The following is a 27172-nucleotide window of genomic DNA, read 5'->3' on the forward strand; positions in this document are numbered from 1 at the left end:
AAGATCAAGCCACCCGCCGATGTTTGCGCGTGGATGAACGAATTGGGACACGAAGAGACGAAGAGGGCAGGTTTATCCAGCGGCGGATGGCCAATCTTGTGACATGTGACATTCTCCGCAACTTACCGCCCGAGACCTCCGCAAACGTCAGTACGTGAACGTACTTCGGAATGAGATAATCTTATACCAAAGCCAGACGCATTTGGGGCTTCATCGGGGCGTTAGACACTCTCTCGATGGCCGTTGCATATGCCAGGCCATTGTATTCGACGAGGCGCCCGCTTGCGAAACTGACGCCCAGATATTGCCATAGGTCGTTCACGTCAAGTGCCGGGAGGTTCGACCCCGCAACGGAGTAAACCTCGCGAACTACCTTGACTTTCTGTTCCCGACCCGAAGGCACTAGGGTCAGAGTCGCATGCCAGCATCCCCCATTTGACCCGTGAACGTATCGCACGCCCGACTCAGTCCCATTGACGTTTCTGCCACCAGGATGACGTCGTCGGCATAGGCCAGAGCGTTAACGAGGGTCTCTCCCATGCGGGATCCGACTGTATTAGGTAGCGACTATAGTCCGATGTCAACTACCAGGTTGAATAGAAGCGGGGAAAGTGGGTCCTCCTGTCTCACGCCTTCGTGTACCGAGAATTGACTCGAACACTGGCCCTTCGCCTGAAAAAATGTCGACCAACGACATTGCCTCCAGACGCCTAACCAATATTCTGTGGTAGTGTCTCAGGGCTATAGACGCGATCGAAATCGGCCTGTAGTTACCTGGGTCACCACCGTCGCCCTTTTTCGGTACAAAGACAGTGCGGGAAGCTACCAGATAATCTGGCAGTTTACCGCACGCGATAAACAAGTTGAAATCTCCAGCCACCAACACGGAAGGAAGTTTCCGCTCACGTCGGGCCGTGAACCCATCAGGGCCCGGCGCAATTTTGGCACCCGGAAAGGATTTGGTTACCTCTTCGGGCAAGATCGCCGTCGCGAAGATGTCGTACAGGACAAGGGTCGGGTTAACGCTTTCACCCGGCCCGAGGCTAAATCTGAGACACGGTTCTTCCGCCAGCGAACCGACGATCGGTCTCCAGTAATCGAACATAACCTTAGCGGGGGCATCTCCCCCGTGGTCTCGCCTCCTAGAACTCGCTGTACGACGCTCTCCGGTCTGGTCCTCCATTCTGAAACATTCCTCCGGTATAGCGCGGAACTCAACATCTTTTTGCCGCAACGCGCTGGACGAGGCCGCGCGGTGTTACCCGCGGCCGCGTCAGGGGTCATTCCGGTCTGGGAGTCTGAGGCGGGGCGTTTTCGCGTGGTGGACCGCGCCGCGCCTTTATCGACTTCCGGCCTTCTGAACGGGCCGGCTCTTTTATTACTATCGCCACTGCTCGCTGCACGGGGACTCGCGGTATTGGAACTCGCGGCCGCGTGAGGGGTCGTTCCGGTGCGGGGGCCTCCGGTACGACGCGTTCGGACACTACTAGTCGTCGTACCATCATTGGCCACCGCCCTTCCGATCGGGCTAACTTTGTTATATTCGCGATACCAACTGGTTGTCGCATCTGAGGGATCATCGCCGTGTTCTGCTAGGGAGCGCGCGGCGTTCAGTAACCGCTCGACGCCATGGCCCGTAACCGTGGCTAGTTGCTCAACGGCCTTCTGGGCAGCTAAAAGCACCGTCGCTGCCTTCCCGGGTTCCGTAGAATCCCCGTGGCCATGGCTCCGGCTCCCATCGTAGCATGCGGCGTTCGAATCGGCCGCGGACTCATCTAACGCGGCTGGCGAAGCAAAGCGCACGCGTCGAGACCTCGAAGGGCCTGCGACGGGTGACGCGTCGGCCTCGCGAGCCGGTTCCTGCGGCTGGCCGCCGGTGCTCGCGCTTGCGATCTCCCCCGTGCGGTGGAATTCCGCGACCATCGACGCCACAAGGCGCCGGTGCTCGGGTTGCTTCCACCGGCCGATTACGGCATCACGGGTTCGACCAAAAAAATGCTTTGCGAAAAGCGCCTTAACAAGGCCAGCAGCGGCGGTGCCGGAGATGATTTCGTCCTTCTCCAGCTTCGCGAACACGCGTTTCTCCTCATCAGACCAGACCCTTCTGGTCCGGCCTGTTACTATTTGGCTATTAGCCACAACTCTGTGTGCTGTACTCACGTGCACTCCTAGACCGATTTTGGTGGTAAACTCCCTACCACATTCAGCACACCTAAATGCGGCCGCCGCGGGACAAGTACTTGACCCGGGTTGCGCCGCCCCAACACTGTCGGGGACCGCCATATTTGAGGATCGGTTCCCTATCCGAGGCTGTCTTAATTGTTGTGACATGTTGGTAAAATGGCTAGCATGACGGGTGGCACCGCCGTACTAACCGAGGATTCGTCCCGTCATGTGCCGGTCTTGACTCAGACCGACCCCGCTCCACGTGGGCAGACTAGGGCTTTGAATGAGGCTTCATTCACTTCGCGGGTTTTTAGGCCACCGCCTGGGCGTAATTCAGGTACCCAGGGGCAGCACGCAAGGTATCCGTACGGTCGCAGCTCGAGCTGCGACCCCCATTAGCTCTCACGGACGCCGAATGACGACTCCCGGGCACCAATCGGTTAAGACCAGTTGGCCGGTTGTGAAGGCAGCTCCAGCCTTTGAACGCTTAGCGCTAGACCCGTGCCCGGTCAATTAAGGCGAGACACTACGCGTTATACTTTCGACCCATGGACGCACCTTCGAACCCGTGCCACATGGGGCGCCGCCGGACCGGAGACAAATTAGACTTCCAGTGCGACCTGGACGAAGCCCGCACGGAACCGCTGGGCGGGCAAACTTTGTGCCCGCCGACTCGCCGGCTAATGAGACCGGTGCGGCCCGTACTAGACCCCGTCCTCCCGTGGCGGCAACGCGCGGACAAGCCGGGAGCCCGGTGTACGCCAGACCCGCGACTGCCGGGCGCACGCGCCGCCAGAAAGGCCGTGAACCTTCCGTCACGCGCGAATTCGCACCCAAGGTGTTAACACATGGGGGCCAACATAAGTCGCCATCAGCGGCCGCAAGGCGCTAAGTTCCGTCGATCCCGGCGGGGCCCAACGGTAGACCAAACCAGCAACAACGTAATACGGATACCCGATCGAACTCCGCCAAAGAGGATCGAACCCGGCCAAGAGCCCTTCACCTCGAGGGCGTGAGACTGGATCCTCGTTAGCCGTCGTGACGGGCACGAACGGACGCCGCGAAGCAAGGCCCGCTGAAGCGGGTCTGCACATTGCGCCCTCGGAGAACCTGACGTTCCCCGGAAGCTGACCCCATATCGCCGCAGGGCACCCAGCCCCCGGACAAAGGACGAGGCCGCCGCTACCCGCTAGAGGCATTACCGTTAAAGACAAATCATTTTGATTGCTGTCCTCCAACTAGACTTCCCGTTGGGGATTGTCTGCCCCATCTGAACTTCCTGTCTGATTGTTAATATCCAGATGGGTCACTTTGGTCGGCAGGTCCGAGTAATCGTTCAGTGACGACGATGGTGACATCAAATATATAAGAACTTGGTGTAGGACTGCTAGAATGAGTCGCCAACGGACCTGATGACGAGCAGTCCCTGGCGAGGTGGCTATGGTCCCCATACTGGTAACAACCTAAAACATCGATCAAATTAAATGCAGAAAAGAAAATGTTTCCAATATTTATAAATGTAACTTACGTCTTCTGCATTTTTTTCAACGATGATCCAATGTTGTACTTGGGAGTATGCGCGATACAAATGATAATTAGCTGCATTTTCAGTTGGTGGCAGTCTTGACATATTTGATTTATTTTTTGTCGTACTTCTAGTAAAACATTTATATCTGTATTCATTTAAAGAAGTTTCTTTTTCTGGCGCTCCATATAACGCTAAAATATAAATCTGTCCTGCTTTGGCAATAGAATCAGACGTAGCATTTTCATCATAAAACACTGATATTATGCTGCTAATATCTTCTCTTTTATGTAATAGTTTAATATGCTTTAATTTTCCATACTGAAAAAAACTTGATACTGTGTCACAACCACTAAAGGCGTGTAAAAATAACAAATTCTTTTTTATGGCATATATAATAAAAAATATGTAATATATATGTTTAGGATTGTAGGTTGTAGGTGATAGTGTATGTTAGTAACTAGGTAGGTTTTAATAACGCTCTAGTTGTCGCAGTGACAGAAAATGTTTTATTAACATGAACGATGAATGACAATGCATAAAATTTGATTTAAGACATAAGAGAAAATAACAATGCATAAAAGTTGATTTAAGACATGAGAGAAAATGACAATGCATAAAAGTTGATTTAAGACATAAAAGAAAATGAAAAAAGACACGTAAATAATAACGATAACTAAAAGTATCCTATATTACTATAGTTTTAAGTCTAGAATATTATAAGATACTTGTATTAGTGTAAAAAATATTCAATCAATATTAATTTTGTACAATATGATACAAGTATAAAAAAAAAAAATTAACAATCTTAATTTTGTTTTAATGTAGTTGAAAATTCAAAGTATTTAGGCAAATGAGATATCAGTGTAGTGGTCAGGTGTTTATACGGTTAGTCTGATAAAGAATATTCTGCCAGCTAAATTCCGACAACTCATAACGTCGTCAATTTTGTTCCGATCGACTTGAAATTTTGACACAATATTCTTGAGATATTATGCATTCAGCTTACCAAAAAAAAATGTAATACCTTACCCCCCCCCCCCCTAATTGGACGGCTCTTTTTGGATGGCGGTGGCGGTGGTTTCTTCCTCGGCGGCTTGGGGAGGTGGGTCCTCGGCCGTCTCTTTGGCGGCGGCGGCTGCAGCGGGTTTTGGGCAGGAGAGGTCTTTTGAGTACCCCCGTCCTGCCCCTTCTTCTTGGGGCATTCCGCTGCCCGGTGGCCTCTGACGTTGCACAGATTACAACCTGAAATATATTATAAGGTTAGTTGAGTTTATACATAATATGAGAAAATCGGTTAACCGATATAGTAACAAATTACGCCCTCGAAAGGCTTTCGGGACACCGGTGCCGCCGCCGCCGCCTCTTTTTCTACCACGACCTCCCCTTCCGCCACCACCGCCACGCCGACCCTCGTACGTGTGGAAAATAAAATTTACGATCTGTCAACATAAATATGTGTAAAATTTAATATAACTTCCAAGCTATATTTCATTTTCATAACAATTATTCGCGTTGCCCAAAACATAAATAATAAAAAAATTTTTTTTATAAAGCTGAGAAAATTTTACAAATGTGTGTAAGTTTCAAATTGAGTACTCTCAAAAAATGCTTAAAAATTAGGGGAAAATTTGAAAAAAAAAACTGGGAAAAATAACCAAAATAATGAAATAAGTTCAAATAATTACGTACTACATAGTTTATTAATAATACGAGCTGAACAGAATTTAACATTTGTTCTCACCGCTATTTGAAACTTATTTTATCGAAAAACTAATGCAAAGTATGTATTTTAGATAACTTACTTTTTGGAGCCGTCCAATTGATTGCACCTTTTGCACACTACTGAAAGAAAAAACGACTTGAGTCCGCTACTAACTTAACCAAACTTTTACCACCGGTGACCAAACCGGCTTTTTATCGCAATTTAATAATATATTATATACATATATATATATTATTTATTATATATATATTTAATAATAATATAAGGTTTCCACGATAATATCTAGTCGTTTAGTGAACTACATGGATTATGTTATTACTTATTATCATTTAGTTATATCAAAATGTAGCTACAGGTTATTATTATTACTACAATATTATCGGGATTAAAGCGGGCGGGTGTTAACATCAGTTAGGACGGCTTTCAAAAATTGGTTTGCGAATATGATCAAACCAACTCTATATATTAAGTTTAAAAACTTACTTTTTAAGAGTGGCCAATATAAGTAGTGGTGATTATGCATGTTTGTTCCACCTTAACGTGGTACTTGTACCAAGATGTACACCTCTTTTTTGGTTACTTTGTAGTGAATATTTATGTTATGCTTATATTGCCGCATTAATGAGGAATATACTTTTGTATTATTATTGTGTAAATGTATATGCTTTAGTTTAACCTTTGCTACGTTATATTATTTTTTACGGTTGTGTTGTATTTTAAATAAAGAGCTGTGCACGCTATCTAGCGTTAGTTTAATATTTTCCTTTAGTAATCTTATTTTTTTTTTCAATGTTTTTATATAAGAGTGTAACGTACCTACTGTCTGGTTAAGTGCAGTGGTCGGCGATAAGGCTAAGGACGTGGATCCCTGGCACGGGAAACGGTTGGCTAAGCCGTGTGCTACACGTAATAACCTTAAAGTCCCTTTTAAAACTTAATATATCGCCCGAAGGGCTTAAACGGGCGGTCACCAATTGCATTTATTAGTGCCCTCTCGTAATCCGTGATAATGGTGACATTCTCATATTGCAAAGGAACAGTGTTCCGTATGTACCTGAAGAGCAGCTCTCTGTAAATTTCTTCTGTCTTCCCAGTCAACAGCGCATAGACAAGTGGAAAACTCTGAAAGTAAAAAAAAAAAATACAGTTTTTGTAACTACTTTGGTAAAATTACTACCAACTAGTTAGATAAGATTTGTTTATTTAAAATTGTACTATTTGTGACCAATATTATATCTACATATGTAACCTTTGTGCATAAGTGAAGTATAATATACTTTTATTAACAGGAAGTATACAAATTATATTAATTATGTTTACTTTAACATTATTACATAGTTTACACACCACATTTTATACACGACTTGGAATGTAAAAAGTTGGTAGCAATCGTTATCTGTGGTTTTTGGTGTAGTTTTAAATGTTCCATCACATCCAGCTACTGTTACCTAGGAAAATTAAAAAATATAAAATCAAAAAAAAGTTAAGTAATGTAGGCAATATTTTTGTCATACATTTGTGAGTTCTTCCACAATTTCTTCCAAGTAGGCTGTGTTGTAAAATAGTAGTCCCGCAAAGACTCCATTCGCCATAAGCGGTCCTTGATAAAATCTGTATGAATAATAGTAATAATAATAAACTCAATTTTATCACATAACAATTAAACAAATAATAATTAACTTTCTTTTACTCACAAATTGGGTGGTGTTTGAAATGTTAAACTGAATTCCTGGTTTTCTTCAAGTTGTAGTAGCTGATGTAAGTGCAAAAGATTTCTCGGTGTAGGCGGGAAAACTTGTTTCCTGATCCTTCGCATCCTATCTGCTGCTTGCAAAAAAGTGTAGTCGCCGGCTCCTTCTTGATAGCTGAAAGTCAAGAACAATTAACAATATTAAATCAGAATAATAGTTCTAATTCCCTCACATTTCCATATCCTATTATGAGTACTATTTTTAGTAAACAATTTTATTAGTTAACTGTTTGGACAGTGATATACTTATTATACATTTTTCACTTACTCAGCAATGGCTACCATGTACAGAAATCGAGCTGAATGAATATGGTCTAGGATTATGATCAACACATTGATTACCAAGCCTGTTCCTTAATTCCCTCTTCTATGTGTCGTCATGTCTTCTTTGGTGGTTTTGAGCTTTCCTTAAGGTAAACCTATTGTCATTTGCATCTGTGTGTATCCATGCAGTAGATCGACATCCATTAGTATTATGCTCTTTGCATCTCAAAAATCTAAATTACATACCGTGATGTTTAAACATTAATTAATTCATTATAACATAATATTTTAACAATTTATTATTTAACTTCCTTCCCTAAATGTTGTTTGCATACAATTTTCTAAATGTATTATTATTAATATAAAACATTTCACTTCATATAGTGATTATTGATTAAGCAACTTACATTTTTTCCTCTGTTGATTTATTTCTAAAGTAATAAAATCCAAGATTGTCTTTCACTAATTCCTCTCTTCGGTGTACTCCAGGAATCAATGTGTATGTGACAGGCCTTAGATTTTGTTGAACTTGCTGTTGTTCTGCAACTTGGTCCAATCTTGGAACTTTGTGAGAGAACAATTAAAATGTAATTTGAACAAAAATTATAAATTTTTAGAAATAATACCTGGTAGTGCATAGTCATGATCTATCATCACAGCTGGAACCACAGCATTAATTTCTTCAATTCCATTGACATTGTTGTTGGCCATAATTAGTAAAAAATATTATAGTATGGAAAAATAAATCTAAAAAAATTCAATCTCAATTTCCAAAAAAAGCAGTTAAAAATTAATATGCAAATGTTTAAATATTAATATAAATAATATAGGTAAGCAAGATGATTAATGTTTATACAAAGAATAAAGAAGCCTTTAAAAAGGCTTTATTAAAAATGATATTGGGTTTACTATGATTAGTCACAGATGAACAAAAGCAAAATATTCAATATAAGCAGGTACTGCAGGATTATTAATTTTTGGATCAAGAATAAAGGTAGCTTTTAAAAATGCTGTTTGGTTTTCTTTGGTAAGTTGCAGGTGAACAAAAGCAAAATTTGCAAAATACAACAAGCACAGTAAGCTGAAACAAATAAAAACACCATACATTATAGTTAACTACAAATTTACATCCAAAAATATTGTAATGAATAGATTTGTTTTCAGTCCATTTGTGCACAAACAATATTGATGCTATGTGATTTTGGTGTATCCACGCTTTGTGCACATTGGATGCATTGGAGATTTGTTTGTTTTTTTTCCTTAACACATTAGGAAAAGTTAATATCATCAATGAACACAATATTAAAAATAGCTTTTAAATAATATTAGAATACAATAATAGTGTAACTAGAGCTGAATGCATATACAAACTATATGGACAAATATTTGGAGGCCCTATGATGTTTTCATTTTACTTTGAACTCAACATAACAATAGCAACAAATTTCAGTAACAATTTTACATCATAAGTTAATAGCATAACATCTCCCTTTTTTTATTAAATTTAAATCTTATCCCCTAAATAAAAGGATCATAGTTACACTATACTATATTCTTTAAGGATTAATTCACGCATTCCTTTTTATTTAAATTTTAGCCCAAAGTTTGCTTTAAAGGATACTGGAGATTTGGTACTTCTCCATCTTAAGACTGTTAGTAGTTTTGCAATGAACCTTGAGGTTAAGTTTGTGCTGGCAATTCTTGATATAATACCAATATCCACCATTTTAGAAAACACCTTTGGAAAATACCTAGAAAATAAACAACTTTAATAATAGTGAGGGTGTTGTCAAAAATAACATAAATTGTAAATTTGTACGACTGCCTTTAAAAACAGGAAAAGTGTAGAGTATAGTTATCTCAGTGGTCACCATTTTAACTCGGTATCCACGAGGGCTTGAGAATTTTGAAAAGCGAACTACAAGTTTAATAAACACGTGTTTGTGGCCACTGAGATTGTTTGTGTCTATTACTATAAGTTATGTTGTATAGACAAATCAGGATTTTACAAAAATATGCTAATACACATTTCTGAGAAATTGTATAAGATTAAGCTATAATTATTACCTGTATGTATTCCAATTACCATCTGTAGTTTAAAAGCTAGGAACTTTGAATTTTCAATATTAATACCGTTAAGAGTCATGCTAAATATGTTCCTATATCTAAGCTTGGCGGATATAGGAAACATTATTGGTAAAACTTTAAAGTAGGAAAGTACTTTACTCTTAAAAATATCAACAAACATATATTAAAAACAGAAAATTAGTATAATCGTATGTAGTTTTAATTCGTGTCCGAATAACCTCAACGTTAATTCAAATTTTGTAATATTTTAGGTTATGCTATAAAAGTATAAACAAAGCAATAACCGTTTTACAGGTTAGGTTAAAAAAATCCAAAATAAAGGATGCGTTTTTATTGGATCTTGAAAACCGCGAAAAAGCTGTTCAAAGTTTAATGTTAGAAAGTCATGATTTCTAACTAATTATATTATTGCTGAAAAGTTATAAAAGTTTCAAGTTACAACCAGCACTTTAAAAATTAATATTCAAATACTGTATTATATAATGCTTTCTAAAAATAGCATTAATATTTAATTACTATATGAATATATTTTCATTTAAATAATATTATTACACATATTTGTATTTTAATAAAAATGAAATAATTGTTTCAAGTACCTATTTAAATAAGTAATTGCATAAAAATAAAAAATGATTATATTACAAGTAAAGCGTTATAACTTTAACTTTATTTTAAACTAAATAAGGTTCCAGCATAAATCTGTAACAACTGTGAATAAGTATGTAAGTCGAATTTTGGTTAAAATTGACTTAGTACGCTAGGATGTAGTCCGAGGCGTCTGGCACGTCTTGAAAATTCGTTGATCCAACAAGAAAACCTTAAGAGAGATGTGAGTTATTGGCTAAGTAGGGATTTATGGTAGTCGGTCAAAGTTTAAAATTGCTCCCCTGAAATCGACTTATACACTTATTCACAGTTGTCACAAATATATAATCAATAAAATATTTAAAAAATATGTTTTAAGTATCTAAAATAGATGAAAATTAATTGTTATCTATTAATGAATAACTAAATTAAAAATGATAACACCTCATTTATAAATCATAAATGATTTAATCAAAATAACATCCCATTAAATAATAGTACCTTTTAATTAATATACCTCCATTGCTAAAAAATAAATCATATCCTACAATTCAAAATATAAAATATTATAATCGGAAGAAGAATAAAATATCCCAATAATGTATTCAGTAAGATTTAAAAAATTTTAGAAGGAGGGCGATTTTTTTCTTAGTTTTTAAGAACGATGATCGCAGCCGTCCGACCACGGCCGTCTCTCCAAGACAGCCCGGGAATTCTACCTACAGCCGTCACACACCGCACTCGTAAATGCGGATGCGCGTTGCCTCGGTCACAGGTCCTAACCTTCGTTTCACGGCCACTAGCCCCGGTTGCGTCCGCTCTCCGCAGTCACGGCATGTCCGCACCTCGGGTCACCAGTCGGTCAGCTGCACACGTTCTTTTACCTTGGTCCACTGGCACCGGCCCAGGTGACGACCGCTCTCAGCGGCCGTCAGGTACACTCTTGAATCGTGGTAACAACGATTTATTTTGTACTATGGCTAAATTTAGATATTGTTTTCTAAATAACTGTTTAGGTATCTATACATAATATTTTGTCATAACACTTCATAAAAATCATTGAATCATATTAATATTATACATTTATAGTATAGAATAATAGAACAGATAATAAACAAATAATAGAATAGATTTATATTTTTTATTTAATGTCAATGTATTTCACTGTATTAAGATGATCATTAAAAACCGCGGGGCCCATTAAAATCAAAACAAGCGCGGGGCCCTGGACATTTGTCCCATTTGTCCTCCCCTAGCGCCGGCACTGCTTCGGTCCTCGCGCACCGGCTCCGGTGTCAACCGTTCTCCGCGATCACGGCACATGACACATCCGCACGTCCGACAATTTGCACTGGCCGACAGGTCGCGCTGTTATACTATTTGCATTACAGACTCTACGTGTATTTTATTAATATATCTTGCATATACAGATCAAATAAAAACACGTAATTAATTAAATACATAATCTATGAATAAGTATAGCTGTAGCCGTGCTTATGAAATAATACTTATACGTTAGCGGGAGTGTGAAAAATATGTAAAGAATTATAGCTTGCGCTGCATATCGTTAGGTGCCACAACATTTAATAAGTTAAAGAAAATTCTACTCATTAATCGTACTTCTCCGTCCTCTAAAGGTGGGGTACCCTTGTGTTAATAACTAATATTATATGTATCAGCATTGGAGATTTGTTTTAATATAAACATTTTTGTACATTAGTCCTGCCGTCTGACGGTGGACGATATCGATTAATGATTTTTTTTTTTTAAAGCATAGGGCTTTAAATTTATAGCTATTGCTTACTGCTAATTACTACTACACATTGAGTTATTAGGCGATGTCTGATTAGATATTGAGATTGGTCATTTTAAATTTGGAATATTAAAAAAAAATACAGATTCAGCTATGTAATTCTCCTTAAGGAATAGCTCCGAGCTTGTAAGTACATTACGATCAGCTAATGACTTATTTACTTAATACATAATAATAATATACATTTATTGACATAGTACAATACAAAATATACATAATTTTAATAATTAGATAACAATATTTCCGCACTCCCTAATACTAAACTTTTGTTGGGGAGCGAGTTCTTATAAATTATATTATACATAATATAAAACAATACATACATATTTTTTTATTAGAACAATGATATATCTTCTTATACATTTTTGACCTCAGATAAATCTAAGTTTTTAATATATTTTTTAAATGATTTAAAATTTTCAGATTGATAAAAGTTCATCCCCAAAGGGATATACTATAAGAAAAAATTGATTTCACGAAATAACTCTTTTACAAGATTCATTAAATATGTAGACAAATGTCCTTCAAATTGGTACTATTAATGTAATATCGATACAACTACCCCATTTAAGTCTATAATCTATGATTAGACCAAGAAATTTTAATTGAAAATGACTATTTAACAAAGCATATAAAATTTTAGTATGTATATTTAATTACAGATAACCTATTCTTACAAAACCAAGCGTACACATTATTTAAAATCTTATTTGACTCCTAGTATAAATTGCCAATTGTTGGTTTAGATAATAAAATAGCAGTATCATCCGCAAAGCTTAGTAATTGTGTGTCTATGTTTGTTTTTATTCAGATCATTTGAAAAATTATAAATAATAAAGGATCTAACACAACAGTATTATCCTGTTTCCTGTGGTACTCCAGAAGTTATGCCTCGAGTTTCACTAGAACAATCATCAATTTTAACTTTTTAAGTTCTATCACGTAAAAAAGATTTTAACAGGTTATTGACTTTACCTAACCCGAATATTCTAACTATTTAAGTAATCACTCGTGATTAACGCAATCAAGTCTTTTGTACATCCAGAAAAATACACATAATAACTTTATAATTTTTATCAATATTTTTGTAAAAGAAGTTATCAACCCTAAAAAGTGCACCAGTGCATCAGTTGTTGACAATCTACAAAGTTCTGAAACCAAACTTTGAATTTGAAAGGAAAGATTTTATGTTTAAAAAAATTAAGTGCTGTTGTGATACATTTTTCAAAATTGTTTGATAAAGTTAATGATAGTGAGATCGGTCGGTAATTACCACATGCAAATTTATGACCAATTTAAATAATGGGGTTACGATAATTTTTCTAAAGCTAAAGTATTATGGCCAATTAATAAAGATTTATTTAAAATAATTGATAATGGATTTGGGAATTTCTTTAAGTATGTAATTTTTCAAATCATTTTTATAAAAATAATTATATTTTTTAATCTTATAAGCTTACTAATTTCTTCATTGTTCATTTGGATTAAGAAATATACTATCTATGTTATTATTAACATGTTTAAATTGTAAAATATCTGAATTTATAAGCTCTAATTCTAAATGATTTTCCACATTAGTCATTTAATTCATTACAAATTACAGTTTTAGATTCAGTAAGAATACCACCTTAATTTTTAATCTTATTAATTTTATTTTTATATTTGCTTGGTTTTCCTGTGATCTTATCAATAATACTTCAAGTCAGTATACTGTCAGATTTAGCTCGTTTAAGTTTTTTTGTAGTATATATTTTTTGACTTTTTAATCAATATGTTCAACATATTTCTAGATATCTACGCTGTAAAATTTTTTAAAATAAAAATCAAGAGGCCTATAACTCAGATAAGAAAATAGGTTTTCTCTATTTCTGATAGAAGTAATAATTCCAGTTGTGATTCACTCTTTTAAATTTAATAATTTGTTTGGCTTTTCTTTGTTTATAAAGTCAGAAGTATAGTTAATAAATTCTTTTATTTTGGAATTGAAAATATGAACCATATGATATACATTTGCAGAATCTAAACAAGAATGTTAGTTTTCTGTTTTAATTAATACATTTATCGAACTTATAGTTAATATTATTAGAAAAATTATAACCATTACACCGGCACACAAAAAAAATAAAGTAGAATGTGCATTTCACCGGACCTACCTACGGGTACGTATTTTGGTGCGCTGAATCCGAATTCAAGGTCAGTTTGACCCCTACACCCTCGAAATTTCGAGAAAACTTCGAAAAACCGCAAAAATGATGAAAATCGGCAGTTTTAATGATAAAAAAATTTTTTGGAACTAAACTAAGCGTGATTTTCATGTATTTCGATCCGCTGAATATGAATCGAAACTTTATTGAGACCACGAGCCGTTTTAAATGTGAAAAAATCACACAAAACTCTCGAAAATTCCGAAAAAATATAGTTTTCATGATAAAAAAAACTTCTTCTGGTCCAATTCAAATAAAATTTTATATCTTTTGATGTCTTCAATTCGCATCTTAATTTTTTTAGTCTACTCACCCTCTAGAGCTGGAAAAATTCAAAAAAATTGTAAAAAAGACCATTCATAACAGAAAAAAAATTGATTGAACATGATTTAATGCTAAAATAAAAACTCTATAACGTAGATAAATCAAATAACTTGAAATCTGTGAAAAACACAAGACATAAAAAGATAGAAAGAAATGATTTTTACGAATCCTAAACTTTCCTTCGTTTGTATCGCACTCTTTTATCCTCAAATGATCTTCGTAGTGGATTCCTCTTTCATTTACGATTTTCTTCGGGTACTTCTCTTTCTAACATCCAATAAAAATCTGCCATCATGTTAACACTCCAATTTCCTTGGTATCTACTCTCCATTTCACTGATATCTTGGTGAAAACGTTCTCCCTGTTCTTCACTATAGTCTCCACAATTGTCAGGGAAGTGGTCGAGATGAGAATCTAAAAAGTGTAATTTGAGATTCATTAAACAACCCAAATTTTTGTAGTTTTCCAGCAATGCGTCAACTAAAGTGCTGTAATCCTCACTTTTGTTATTTCCCAAAAAGTTTTGTGAAACATTTTTGAAGCTTACCCAAGCTGCTTTTTCTGTATCGTTCATTGTTCCTTCAAAATTTGCATCCTGAAATAAAGATCGTATTTGGGGTCCATCAAAAATTCCCTCTTTCAATTTCGCATCACTTATTGCAGGGAACTTTCCTCTCAAGTACGCAAAACAATCACCATCTTTATTCAGAGCTTTCACGTACTGTTTTATGAGTCCCAACTTGATATGTAGTGGTGGCAGCAAATATTTGGAAGGCTGAATTAAGGGTGGTCGTATAACGTTATGGGAACCTGGATTTAATGCAGATCTTGATGGCCATTCTTTTTTGACATAGTGATTTTTCCGGTCTCTGCTATCAAACAAACATAGATAGCAAGGATATTTGGTGAATCCCGATTGCTGACCTAAAAGAAGTGTTGCAATTTTGAGATCTCCACAAATTTTCCAGTTATGCTCTGAATATTTTATTTTTCCCAATACGATCTGTAAATTTTCATAAGTTTCTTTCAGTTTTGTCGAATGAGCTATTGGAATCGGCGCAAATTCATTCCCAATATGAAGCAAAACAGCTTTAAGACTTCGTTTCGATGAATCGATAAAAAGTCTCCACTCATCGTCCTTATACGTGTTCGGTTTCAATTCATCAACTAAAGCTCTAACATCTGAACAGTAAACCACCGAATTTTGATCGTCGTTCATAAAAAATTTCCGGAATTTCTTTTCCCTATTTCGATAGAATGTCACTGATACACCTTTAGCCAACAAATGTTTTTCTTTCAACCTTGACGCAAGTAATTCAGCTCCATCTTTCGGTAAAGCCAAGTCTCGAACCAGATCATTAAGTTCTTCTCGGCTAAACGTTTCAGGGTCTTTTGTTTGTCCGCCAGGTAAGTACTCTTCATCTTCTGAATATTCTTCTTCCGAACTTTCTTCAACTAGCGTATCGTCTTCTTCTACATCCATTTCTTCAACCGTATTAATTTCCTCGACAACTTCTATTTTTTGTGGCTTAATAGCTGATATAACATTGGCGTATACAATTTTGTTTTTTGTATTCCGGGTGAACCCGGTAGTATCTGTCATACAGAAATAACAATTCTGTAAACCAGTTGGTGAAGACCGTATCATTGGTATTGTGAATTTCAAGTTGTCCTGTTTCTTGTTTTTTTTCCACCGGGTTAACATTATGTTACATCGACTACAAATCGTATGTGGAACCCATGCTGAATCCAAATTAGTAATTTGGAGACGAAAACATTCTTCATAAATTTGTTTGATCTTATCAGAAAACGATCTTCGATTCCTTTCTAAATTGAATTCTCCACAAATGTAACAAAATGAATCAGGACTTTTATTACACATATGAGAATTACTTCTTGTAATAGTATACTCTCCAGTAGCCAAGTTTCCCACTTCTGAAGAGCTGCAGTCGCTGGATGACGACGCCTGCGGGCCTGCTTCCTCACCCTGACCAGACGCCGATACTGGGTTTCCGACTCCCTGCATCGTAAAGTACTTATCACTTGTACCTGCCATGACGGCACACACGCCGTTAACCCAGGGACTCTGCCAGATGGTTCTGTTGCCCACCGTCACCACGTGGAGGTGCCCTGGTTACAGGCACAAGCAATTTAGTCTTCAAAAGTCAGAAACAAGAGTGAAAAAAGAAAAAAAATTACTTTTTTCGGAATTTTGGAGGGTTTGTGTGATTTTTTTACATTTAAAACGGCTCGTGGTCTCAATAAAGTTTCGATTCATATTCAGCGGATCGAAATACATAAAAACCACGCTTAGTTTAGTTCCAAAAAATTTTTTTATCATTAAAACTGCCGATTTTCATCATTTTTGCGGTTTTTCGAAGTTTTCTCGAAATTTCGAGGGTGTAGGGGTCAAACTGACCTTGAATTCGGATTCAGCGCACCAAAATACGTACCCGTAGGTAGGTCCGGTGAAATGCACATTCTACTTTATTTTTTTTTAAAAAATCATAATTATTATTTATTCAGATATAGGGTTGTATACCTTGGCGGAAGTTAGTATTTAAGTAGAAATAAAAACACGATAATATAATTAACACAGTGACACACCATCACTTTTGTTTAATGCTTCTAAAGAGTTAATAGTTTTATAGCCATTTATTTAAATAAAAAATAATTTAGAAGCCAGGTTTTACATAATTCAATAATACTAAAATAATTATTTAACAATCCCATTAAAGCTACAATGTTTTATTAGAAATATTGTTGAAATAAGCCTTAATACCAAAAATATTAATTTGAAAAACTATCATTAACTAAAAAGATATCAACTATAGAATCAACATTTAATCAACATAAATCAGTTAAAACTCAGAATATTATTTTAGATATTAACAAATATGGTTTTCTCAATTTTAACTATTAAGCCATGATATTTAACTATTTTGTAAACATATAATTATTTTAATTTATACAACGGAATACATTAGAAAAATCTTTGAGAATCATTATATAATAGTTAATAGAAAAATATTACTCTCAAATAATATTTTATTATGGTTTTCCCAAATGTTAGTTAAGTGATCCTTTGCTTTTGTACATTTATCCACTCTGCAGCTTTTCTAAAATTCTCATTTATTCTCCACTTCTCCTGGTGTAAATTTTCTGAAATAAGTTTTATAATAAAAATTATATTTAATACACCTATATGAGTATACAAACTAAATATGCATAATTTTTTATAATCTAAAAAAAAATAAATTTAATAATATTGTCTAAAATGTACAAAATGTCTTATTTTGGGTCATAAGCATTAACGAATAAATAAATATTTTTCTTTGAAACTAATTGTTGCTGAGAGTTGTGAGTTGTATTACACTGGGTTTCAGTGATTTTGCATCATGTCATATAGGAGTCGATTTTGAATAATTCTAGCTTTTGACATGAGGACATGTCGCATAATTATCACATGGCCGGATAATCGAGAAACCACTGTATCTGATTAGTAAGACTGCAAAAAGTTAGTACATTCAATAAAAAAAACCTTTGGTTGGGTATACTTAGAATAATACAACTTAAAGAGGGTAGATTGCAAAAAATATGATATTTATGACAAATAGTTTATCTAGAGAACCAGAGTCAATCTAAACAAAGTAATTGAATATCAAATGTGTAATTAAGGTGTACACTAAAACAATAGACACATTTTTTGCCGCAGACAGTTTTTTTTTGTTCTTCAGTGTTATGTGTTTATTTATATATTCGTAAATTAAGTTTGATTATCCATTTCGCAAAGATAAGAAATTATTTATTTTTTCGAATTGGTGGTTCATTTATCAGTGTAACCCATGGTATAACCAATATCATATGAGTTTATAAGAAGCAGTGTAAATTTCATTACCCTTACACAATTCAATACTCACCAATAATAATGGTTATTATCATATGTCATAAAACCAAAGAAATTGTCTTGCAACATTAATGAAATGTGTATCATATAGCAAAACGGGATTGAAGTGCTCCGATACATTTTGGTGGTGACATATCAGAATTATCTATATACTCTTCAAATTACTATAATAACAAAAATAATACATAATTAATAGCTATAAGAATCTTTTCATTAATTTTTTTATTTTGTAAATAAATTCAATATAATTGGAATTGGCAATATAAATGTCCTCTACAGTCTACATAAATAGTACATTAATACTTGATTATTTATAATACATGTTGATTTAAATCAGGAATATTAACTTATAATCCTTATAAGTTCCAACTACCTTTTTAAATGTAGTAATTTTATTGACAAAATTAGCTTTTTTTAATAATAAAAATAAAGGAAAATTTCAGGGAAATCTTAATGTGGAACATTTTACATTTCTATCGTGGATTCCCAATACAGACCATAATAGGACAGTAGAGTGGTACCCATCCCATAATAACAAAATAAAATAATTAAGTAAATTTATGAAGAAAGTTGTAGATTGGGCATAATTCCCATGATTGATAACTTAATTAATAGAGAGTATAATTTGTCAACATAAATTGATGCTAGAAAAAAAAGATAACTGTTCATCAATACTCATAAATCATAATACATAAATGTTTAATTGGTTAAGGAATAATAAAACGTATGTTAAAAAATCAAGTATAATAACCTTTAGAATTGTGCTACTACAGTCTAACATGTAATTTATACAAAATGATTGTCTCATGCTAAATCCCAACACATTATCAAGTATACGTATCAAATAACAAATAAAGTAAATACTATAAGTTTCACATAGGTCACAAGGTTCACTATGTAATGTTAATACTAAGTAAATCAAATATTAAATATTATAGATGCGGCTTGTATTTATTAAGGTGTGTCTTAATAAAGATTTTGGATGTCATACTACCTACATTAGTTAAAACTTTGTTAATTAACTAAACATTGTTTTTTAATTAATATTGCACTTCTATATGGGCTGAATTGTTTTTGTGAACTGTACATTTTCAAGCTGCCTCTGACAAAATAGCATGATGTCTTAATATAAATTACATTAGGTAAATTAAAATTTTTAAGAATCTATACAAGAATAATGTTTAATTGTTTTATACCTTATTGAGTTAAATTCTATATAGTTGGATTGTACGTGGTATAGTGTGACATAGAAAATATCAATCAACACTCCTAAAAATTTCTACATTTATCGTATGGCTTAAGTTTAATTACTAATAATTAAGGAAGTTATTCTTATTTTTTACTTATTAGTACAACAAATTAAGCTGTTTACTGTTTTGTCATGTTAATAATAATTAATAGCTATAATATAGTTAAAACATAAAAGTATAAATTAACTTATTAATAATACAATTTAGGTACCACCGTTGTATGTCATTCACTATCGTCTATCAGCAATACAAATTCATTATCATCAATACAAATGCAATACATTTTAAGGCTATTGATAAGGATTTTAAATATTCAAATATTTTTTTTTGTGACGTTGGTGCTCGTGCGTGATGTTGATGATAAAATCGCTTATCATTTTTCGGCTAACTGCCATGTGCCCCCGTATATATTTTTCTTAAAGTTTCCCTTCTGGTTATTTTGCATTGATATCGGCCACCGTGATACCGGCTATACTATACAGTATAATATTTGTGATGATAACGTTACTATGGCGCTAACGTGCGCGTTCGGTCGATTCGAATAACAATATTAATATTGTGTTTGATCGAATGTTGTTGTAGTAGTAATAAGTTAGGTTTTCCATTTCACTTTGTTTCGTTAATCGTTGCTGCAGTTGTGGTGAACTCGTCGGAAGCGTTTTTGAACCGAAAATGGAAAACGGCTGCGGCGATACGTGCGGCAAGTACTTCAAACTGTTGCAAAGCGAGAACAGAAGGGTGAGAAAACAAAATCTGGATAAACTAATAGAACTGGTCGACGCGGACAACACCGTCGTGTCGACGTCCGCCTTTCTGACCGACGTCAAGACTCACGTGTACCCTCGTCTGAGCGATGATTCTGAAAGCTGTCGCGAGTCGGCCGTACAGCTGGTGAAACGTTTGGTGTGCCTTAGATGCGACAACGACGTCGCGTCCATCGTGGTCATAGTGCACAAGCGTATTGCCGGCGTGAGCACGACGGAGAATTCGGAAGAACTGAAACTGCTCTACGTCCAGCTGCTCAGGGACATCATACGAAATTACGGCGAACCTGTCGAGTCGTATTTAGACGAGATAGTGGCAGTTTTGGTTCGAGGAGTGTTGGACACTTGTCCGGCTGTGAAAAAAGAATGCTGTTTGTGTGCTGCCGAATTCGCTCGCACGGCCAAAAGGAAATTTCACATGGTAGCCGAAACGCTGATCGAGCCCATGTTGAAGGCGACCAAGTACCATCAATCAGCAATTAGGATCACTGCGATCGAATCGTTGGGTAACAGCGCAATATAATGTACACGATACTTATACGGTTTTATTAAATAACGCAATCTGACTTTGATTTTCAGACGACGTTGTTATGTACAGTAATGGAAAACAAGTTGCCGACATTTGTAATGGTCTCGCCGATAGACTTTTCGATCAGAACGTCACAGTGCGACTCACTCTTTGCCGGGTCGTATCCAACTGGATGTTACGTTTACCCGACAGATATTCTTTTTTTCCAAAACTCGTTCCTTTAATACTGTCTGCGTAAGCTCAACATTTCGATAATCTCTCCTAAATAGTATAACTTTACGTTAATACAATACAAGTATTTATTTTACAGTCAAGTCGATGACCATAAACCCAATCGTGAGGAGGCTGAACGCTTTTGGGACGAAATTGGAAATTTGTATTTAAGTGAAAACGAAGAAAAACTCAAAGACAAAATGGACTTTTTACCAGAGAAGCTGGACCATTATCCCCCTAATGGTAATTTTGTATGAAAAAATGTTTTTTTAAAATTATTTTCCATAGTTGTTTAACTTTGTATGGCTTTGTTTTCATTGTAGTTAAAAGACCAAATTTGGGTTGTCGCACGTTAGTAGCTCGAGAAGTACTAAAATTGTTGCCTGTTATAATACGTGAATTAGACGACTGGGTATATTTAAAACATTTTAAATTGTAATCTCACCCTGATAAAATATTTTACCGAGCTTTAACTTTTAGAAAGAGGATATTTGTATCAAATCGGGCCAGCTACTTTGTGTGGTCGCTTTGAATGCTGAAGAATCGATCATTCAACATTTCAATCAGCTTTTAACAGCTATGATAAAATGTTGCCGTGAAACAAACCATGTAGCGTCGAGTCACGTATGTCAAAATCAGTTATGTTTTTTCATTATTCTTTTTAAAACTTTTTTTTACTGTGTACTCAGGTCAGGAGTGCGGTGGAAATTATGAGTTATTTTGTATCGCCAGATGTGTATTTAAAATTTATATTGCCATTGTTGACGGAAAGTGATACGCACACAGGCCACATGGTTATCTTAGCCGGTCTGTTGAAAAACAGCTTGCCCAATGATCTCGCCAAACACATTGAAAACTTAGCCACCACTTTGGTTTTGCCAGAAATATGTGAAATACACGACCCGTTGTTCAAAACATATTTATTACAAGTAATCGAATACATGTTGAGCATTTGTAAATTGGAATGCCAAAAACATTTCTACGAACTGTTCAAAATTTACATTACGGTACAATCTTCCACTTTGGAAAACTTTGAGGATCACTGTAAGTTTTATTTAAGTTTAAAAAATAGTCTGTAGCTCCAAAGTATATAGTTAGGCTGACATTGTTAAAAACATTTATATCGAACAATAAATAATAAATAGTTTTTTAACAACTAATTAATATACATTTTTTTTATAAATAATAATTTATAAAATGTATTTACCAAATAAAATTACTTTTTAAAATAATAAAAAACTATATAAGTCTTGTGGTCGAGTGATCTTGGATCAAATTTAATCACAAAAAAAACAAGAAATTAAAAACTTGATTAAAAATACAATAATTTCTCTGAGATTTATCTAATACTTGCTGATATTTATTTTATTTTACTGTTATAATAATCCAGTAATAAGGACTGATATAATAGTATGGTTGATTATTTTTTTTTAATAACATTTTTGTTCAATCAGTCAAAATTTTTAACAAATGATGCTCAACTTAAAAGTTAATCAAATACACAAATTACCGGTTATTAAACAAATTTCCAAAATGTATAGCGACTTTTTTTATTGCAAGAAAATTTAACATTACCATAAATGAAGTGTCTAAAAAATTATTATATGTAAATTTCATAGGTTTTATTTTCTACGGTTTTGCATCAAACCTTTTTATCACTTTTGATTATAATAATTCCCAAAGTCTTATGACCTTTTCTTTACAACTTTTTTTGTTGGCCTTTTTAATTGATTTACTTGTTATGGTTTTTTTTTTCTATTTTTTAGGTGTATTTAAAGAACTGGTAAACATGTGTCAGCCGAATAACAAGGAACAGCTGTTTAGATTGCACGGTGAAAAACTATTGAACGAACTCAACGATACCTGTGACTCGTGGGTAGTGCATTCGCCAGGGCGAGAAGTACTCGATAAAATAGCGACAGATGCCGGTATGCAGTTACGCGTAATGGTCTTATCACAGATAATAATTTATTAATAAAATCTTGGCTGTTTCGCATAGATTACGTCATATCCAACTACTATGAAACGTATCGACAAATATTATCCAAAACTCTTCAAAACTTGGAGAAAGACTCTCAATTCACAATGAAAATTTTAATCAACATCAGTATTTGTGTGGATAAAAATATCTTCGACGACAGTCAACTGTGGCAAATTTTATCGGGTAATTCGAGTCAGTGGACGCGATAGATTCGTATGATTTTTTTCATTCCACTACTTGTTGCAGACATTGTATTTCCCGCTCTTACGTGGAGACCTGGTCGATCGGCCGAAACGTTGCGTGCCGCGGCTTGTCTGTGTGCTGAGAAAATTGTTGACAAGTTTACTATGTTTACCGAAGACATTTTAAACCAAGTACTTCAATTATTTATGTTATATTCGTTGTCCAATTGTCAGTTACTGTAAACTGTTTAATTGATATTTTTTTTTTTTGTTATATTTCTACAGAGTTTTCCAATATTTTTGGCACTCGCTGACGATAACCACAGTAAAACTCGTGCGTACGCTTTGGACTGTTTACAGTATTTTGTGACAGCGGCTAAAAAAATGAATGTTATCGACGCCGATAAAATTAACAACGTAACCAGAGGTAAAAAATATGTCTGAAAAAAAACTTAATATTAATGGCTAAGATGGCATCATTTGTAAGTCACAAAGGAAACATTTTATGCGGGATAGGAGTTATAAGTTTTTCATATTTTTTTAAACCAAGTTTCTCGTGTTATAGTTTTTTTTTTTTTTAGTGTTAAAACTGATTTGTTTGTAAATTGTTGTGTATATTGCGTTATAATATTATACTATGTTACAAATTGTTTTAACGCAAATATTTCTCTGAAAGTAAAATAGGATTTGTCATAAGGGGCAATTATTTTTACCACGGGCATACAATTTCTAACGGACAATGAACATGTATAAATAATTGTTAATAATATAATAAAGAATAAAATTCAATAAACTAATTTATTTTATCTATTTACAATATTAAAATAAATATTACTTTTGTAAAAAGATTAAAAACATAAAAATAATATCGTTAACTGATTTTTTATTCACTATGAAAACTAAAATTTTAATTTTAAGTAAAATAAAAAAACCTCTATCTCGTGTTAAAAGTGAAATCTTTTTTAAATACTACTCATAATAATAATACCTTGATCAGATGTCAATAATAACAAGTTAAAAAAGATTTTCACTTACTCATAGTACAACATACTAAACTAAACTTATTAATGTCTTTTTTTTTTTTAGTACATTTAGTATCGTACATTTTTCATCAGTTAAACTATACTTAAATTGAACTATGAATAGTTTTAATTTTTCAAATAAAAAAGTTGTTCAATAAGTATTAATATGCATGAATTAAAAATTAATATTTGACACAATATACGATACATTGATATAATAATTATTTAAATACTCTTATCGTCTATTTCAAATAAATTGTAACGATACTATTATTATTACAAGCGCACTGAGTGAGTTTCCTAAGGCTACTCAACTTATAATATATTATTAATTAATAATTTTAATATTATTAATTTGTTTGATAAAAACAATAATTTTTTTTCTTAATAATAATAATAACAGGTATCTTTAGGAAAGTGTTGAATATACCTAAAACATTGTACGTCCAAAACTAACAAAAAAATTTTTCGACAAAAAAACAAGTCCTGGGTTTATCCGCTTAATGTTTAGATCATAATAAAATATTGATTTTATGTCTATTGTTTATCCAGATTTACCCACTGAACTTTTTAAACGATTTTGAGAAAAATAATTGTATTTACAACATTTGGGCTCTTAGCCATCGATATTATATTTTAATGTACTTTATTTCAGTTGCGCTGGCCCGTTTAAACGACAATCCGGGAATCACCAGGTTCAAAGCCATTATGTTACTGAAAGCCGTCTACACTAAACCACTTCCGACAGACTACTTGCTGCACTACGAAGGACACGTGACACAACTTTACAAGACCATGGTGATATTCTTAGACGACGAGAACATACAACAGCCGATACTCGGTACGAGATAATACGATACGTATTATTACGATACTACAATAGTTATTAAATATTGTATTTTATTTTGTAGAAAATTATGATATTTGTTATTGTTGTTTTTAGACGCTCTGAAAGAACTGTCATGGATGAAACCCGAATTTCTTTGTAAACATGTCAACGTAAATGTATTTTCACAAAAACATTACGCACAATGTTTATTAGACTTTTTGTGTGACGATCTTTGCCGAATGTAAAATCTCACGTCAATAACACGGCTAGTGTGTTATTTTTCTTCCACAGTCTTTTGTCTGCTCGAGTCATCGAACACGACTAATCTTTGTAAAATATAACTGTTTATTTGTTTTAATGTACACTTTCACTGTTAATCGTAATGTGAGAAAATGTATTAATTAATTTATGTATTATACAGTATAGAAAATAAAAACATTTAATAACAAACACGTTACATTATAATTGATTTCGAACATCAAAGTAAAGATACATGTTTGTATAATAATATTATGACTTAAATTTTCACATCTTGTAGTAAATATTTTCACAGATAATATTCTCCTAAATTGATCCAAAAATTTATTTTGAAAAAAAGTAACTGATTGTTTATTTTACATAATTTAACATTTTTGTTTTAAAATTGACTTTTATTGTTAAAAGTACCACATAAGTCTTACCTCCTCGGAAAATGTTAAAAATTAAAATAAATAAACCATATTTTATTATTATTTGCTTACGTTAATTAGTATTTCAACATAACTTCGGTATTTTTTTGTTCACAAATAAACTTTTTAATTATATTTGATCTCAAAAAAATTTAGCTTTTTTTTATTCTGTTTTCTGGGCATGTCCCTGGGTCGTCATCTTTACATGATTCAAGACATTTATTATTTAGTTTTAAATTGATATAATTCAATTGAATAATTAAGGAAACCCACTCATTTAATCAGTGGCGCCGAGTCAAGGTAAAAAAGGTGGTTCAATTCTAACCGAGAACCACCCACCCACCCAATTCATAATAAAAAAATTTTAAAACAAACTTTAAAAGGTCACACAACACAAAGCCGCTCGCGAGCCACACGACTCTTACATCTTGCAACACATTTGTTTATCAAATATTTTTTATTTTATTACATATATCTATTTCAATATTAGTCATTGTTCACAAAAATGTTGATAACAATTAATATGTATAAATTAATATGTACATTAATACAGTATAAAAAAATAGTAATAGTAGTTATCATTGATAGAATGATAATAATATTTAATATTGAATCAATGGTAGTTTTACCAATTTACTATTTAGTATTTATTATATACAACTTACAAGTATTATCAAAGCACCTCACCTAATTTTAGACTAGTAAAGTAAAAAATGATAATACACAAATGACAAAATATATGTAAACGTTTTTAATGATATTTATAAAAAAAATGTACCTAATACTTTTCTAGGACTAAATATGGCAATTAATAATTTCACCAACTCTTGGTTATTGTACTTAAAATCACATAAAATATTGCATTAAAACAATTGAACAATTGTGATTTTAAGTACAATAACCAAGAGTTGGTGAAATTATTATTTGATCCTAGAAAAGTATTAGGTACATTTTTTTTATAAATATCATTAAAAACGTTTACATATTTGTCATTTGTGTATTAACATTTTTTACTTACTAGTCTAAAATTAGGTTAGATGTTTTGATAATACAGATGTAGTACTGGCAAACTCATCTATAACCTCATTATAATCCACATCAATATCAGACTCGCAGGAAATAATCATTAATTGTTCTAAGCGGTCCTGAGAAGTCGTGGTTCTTAAACGATTTTTGATGATTTTTGTTATATGATAATTTAAGTATAAAACCTAGAAAACTGTTAATTTCCAACAAAAGTTATGTGAATAATTCTTGTTTAGTGTTTTGAGCTGTTTTTGAAAATTATTTGTATGTGTAGTAAAAAAAAATTAATTATGTTTTCTATAAAGAATCAACTGCACGAGAAAAATGTGAGTCATTATAAACATTCGTCTGCCAAC

General features: G+C 34.2%; 2 protein-coding genes and 1 long non-coding RNA gene across 3 annotated transcripts; 1 reads left to right on the forward strand and 2 right to left on the reverse strand.

The window, feature by feature from the left end:
• Positions 1 to 3456: 3456 nt before the first annotated feature.
• LOC126839776 (uncharacterized) lies at positions 3457 to 7233 on the reverse strand. The gene is made up of 5 exons (XM_050575185.1): positions 7112 to 7233; positions 6932 to 7028; positions 6752 to 6865; positions 6389 to 6539; positions 3457 to 3629 (listed from the first exon to the last, which is right to left on the reverse strand). Exons 1-5 carry the CDS (start codon positions 7231 to 7233, stop codon positions 3457 to 3459), a joined length of 657 nt encoding a protein of 218 aa, XP_050431142.1.
• A 10118-nt stretch (positions 7234 to 17351) lies between these two features.
• Positions 17352 to 19804, reverse strand: LOC126839703 (uncharacterized). The gene is made up of 3 exons (XR_007685961.1): positions 19549 to 19804; positions 18366 to 18516; positions 17352 to 17607 (listed from the first exon to the last, which is right to left on the reverse strand). It is a non-coding gene; the product is annotated as an uncharacterized LOC126839703 (long non-coding RNA).
• A 281-nt stretch (positions 19805 to 20085) lies between these two features.
• Positions 20086 to 25644, forward strand: LOC126839661 (dynein axonemal assembly factor 5). The gene is made up of 12 exons (XM_050575071.1): positions 20086 to 20872; positions 20946 to 21129; positions 21206 to 21351; positions 21432 to 21520; positions 21589 to 21732; positions 21798 to 22152; positions 22875 to 23036; positions 23108 to 23272; positions 23336 to 23463; positions 23557 to 23698; positions 24949 to 25134; positions 25237 to 25644. Exons 1-12 carry the CDS (start codon positions 20275 to 20277, stop codon positions 25365 to 25367), a joined length of 2430 nt encoding a protein of 809 aa, XP_050431028.1. The 5' UTR covers positions 20086 to 20274; the 3' UTR covers positions 25368 to 25644.
• Positions 25645 to 27172: the final 1528 nt, after the last annotated feature.

Source organism: Adelges cooleyi, unplaced genomic scaffold, assembly GCF_023614345.1.
Source record: "Adelges cooleyi isolate 19-005CV unplaced genomic scaffold, UGA_ACOO_1.1 ACOO_flye_CR_arks_rails_tigmint_CR_PRNA_307, whole genome shotgun sequence".
Lineage (NCBI taxonomy): Eukaryota > Metazoa > Arthropoda > Insecta > Hemiptera > Adelgidae > Adelges > Adelges cooleyi.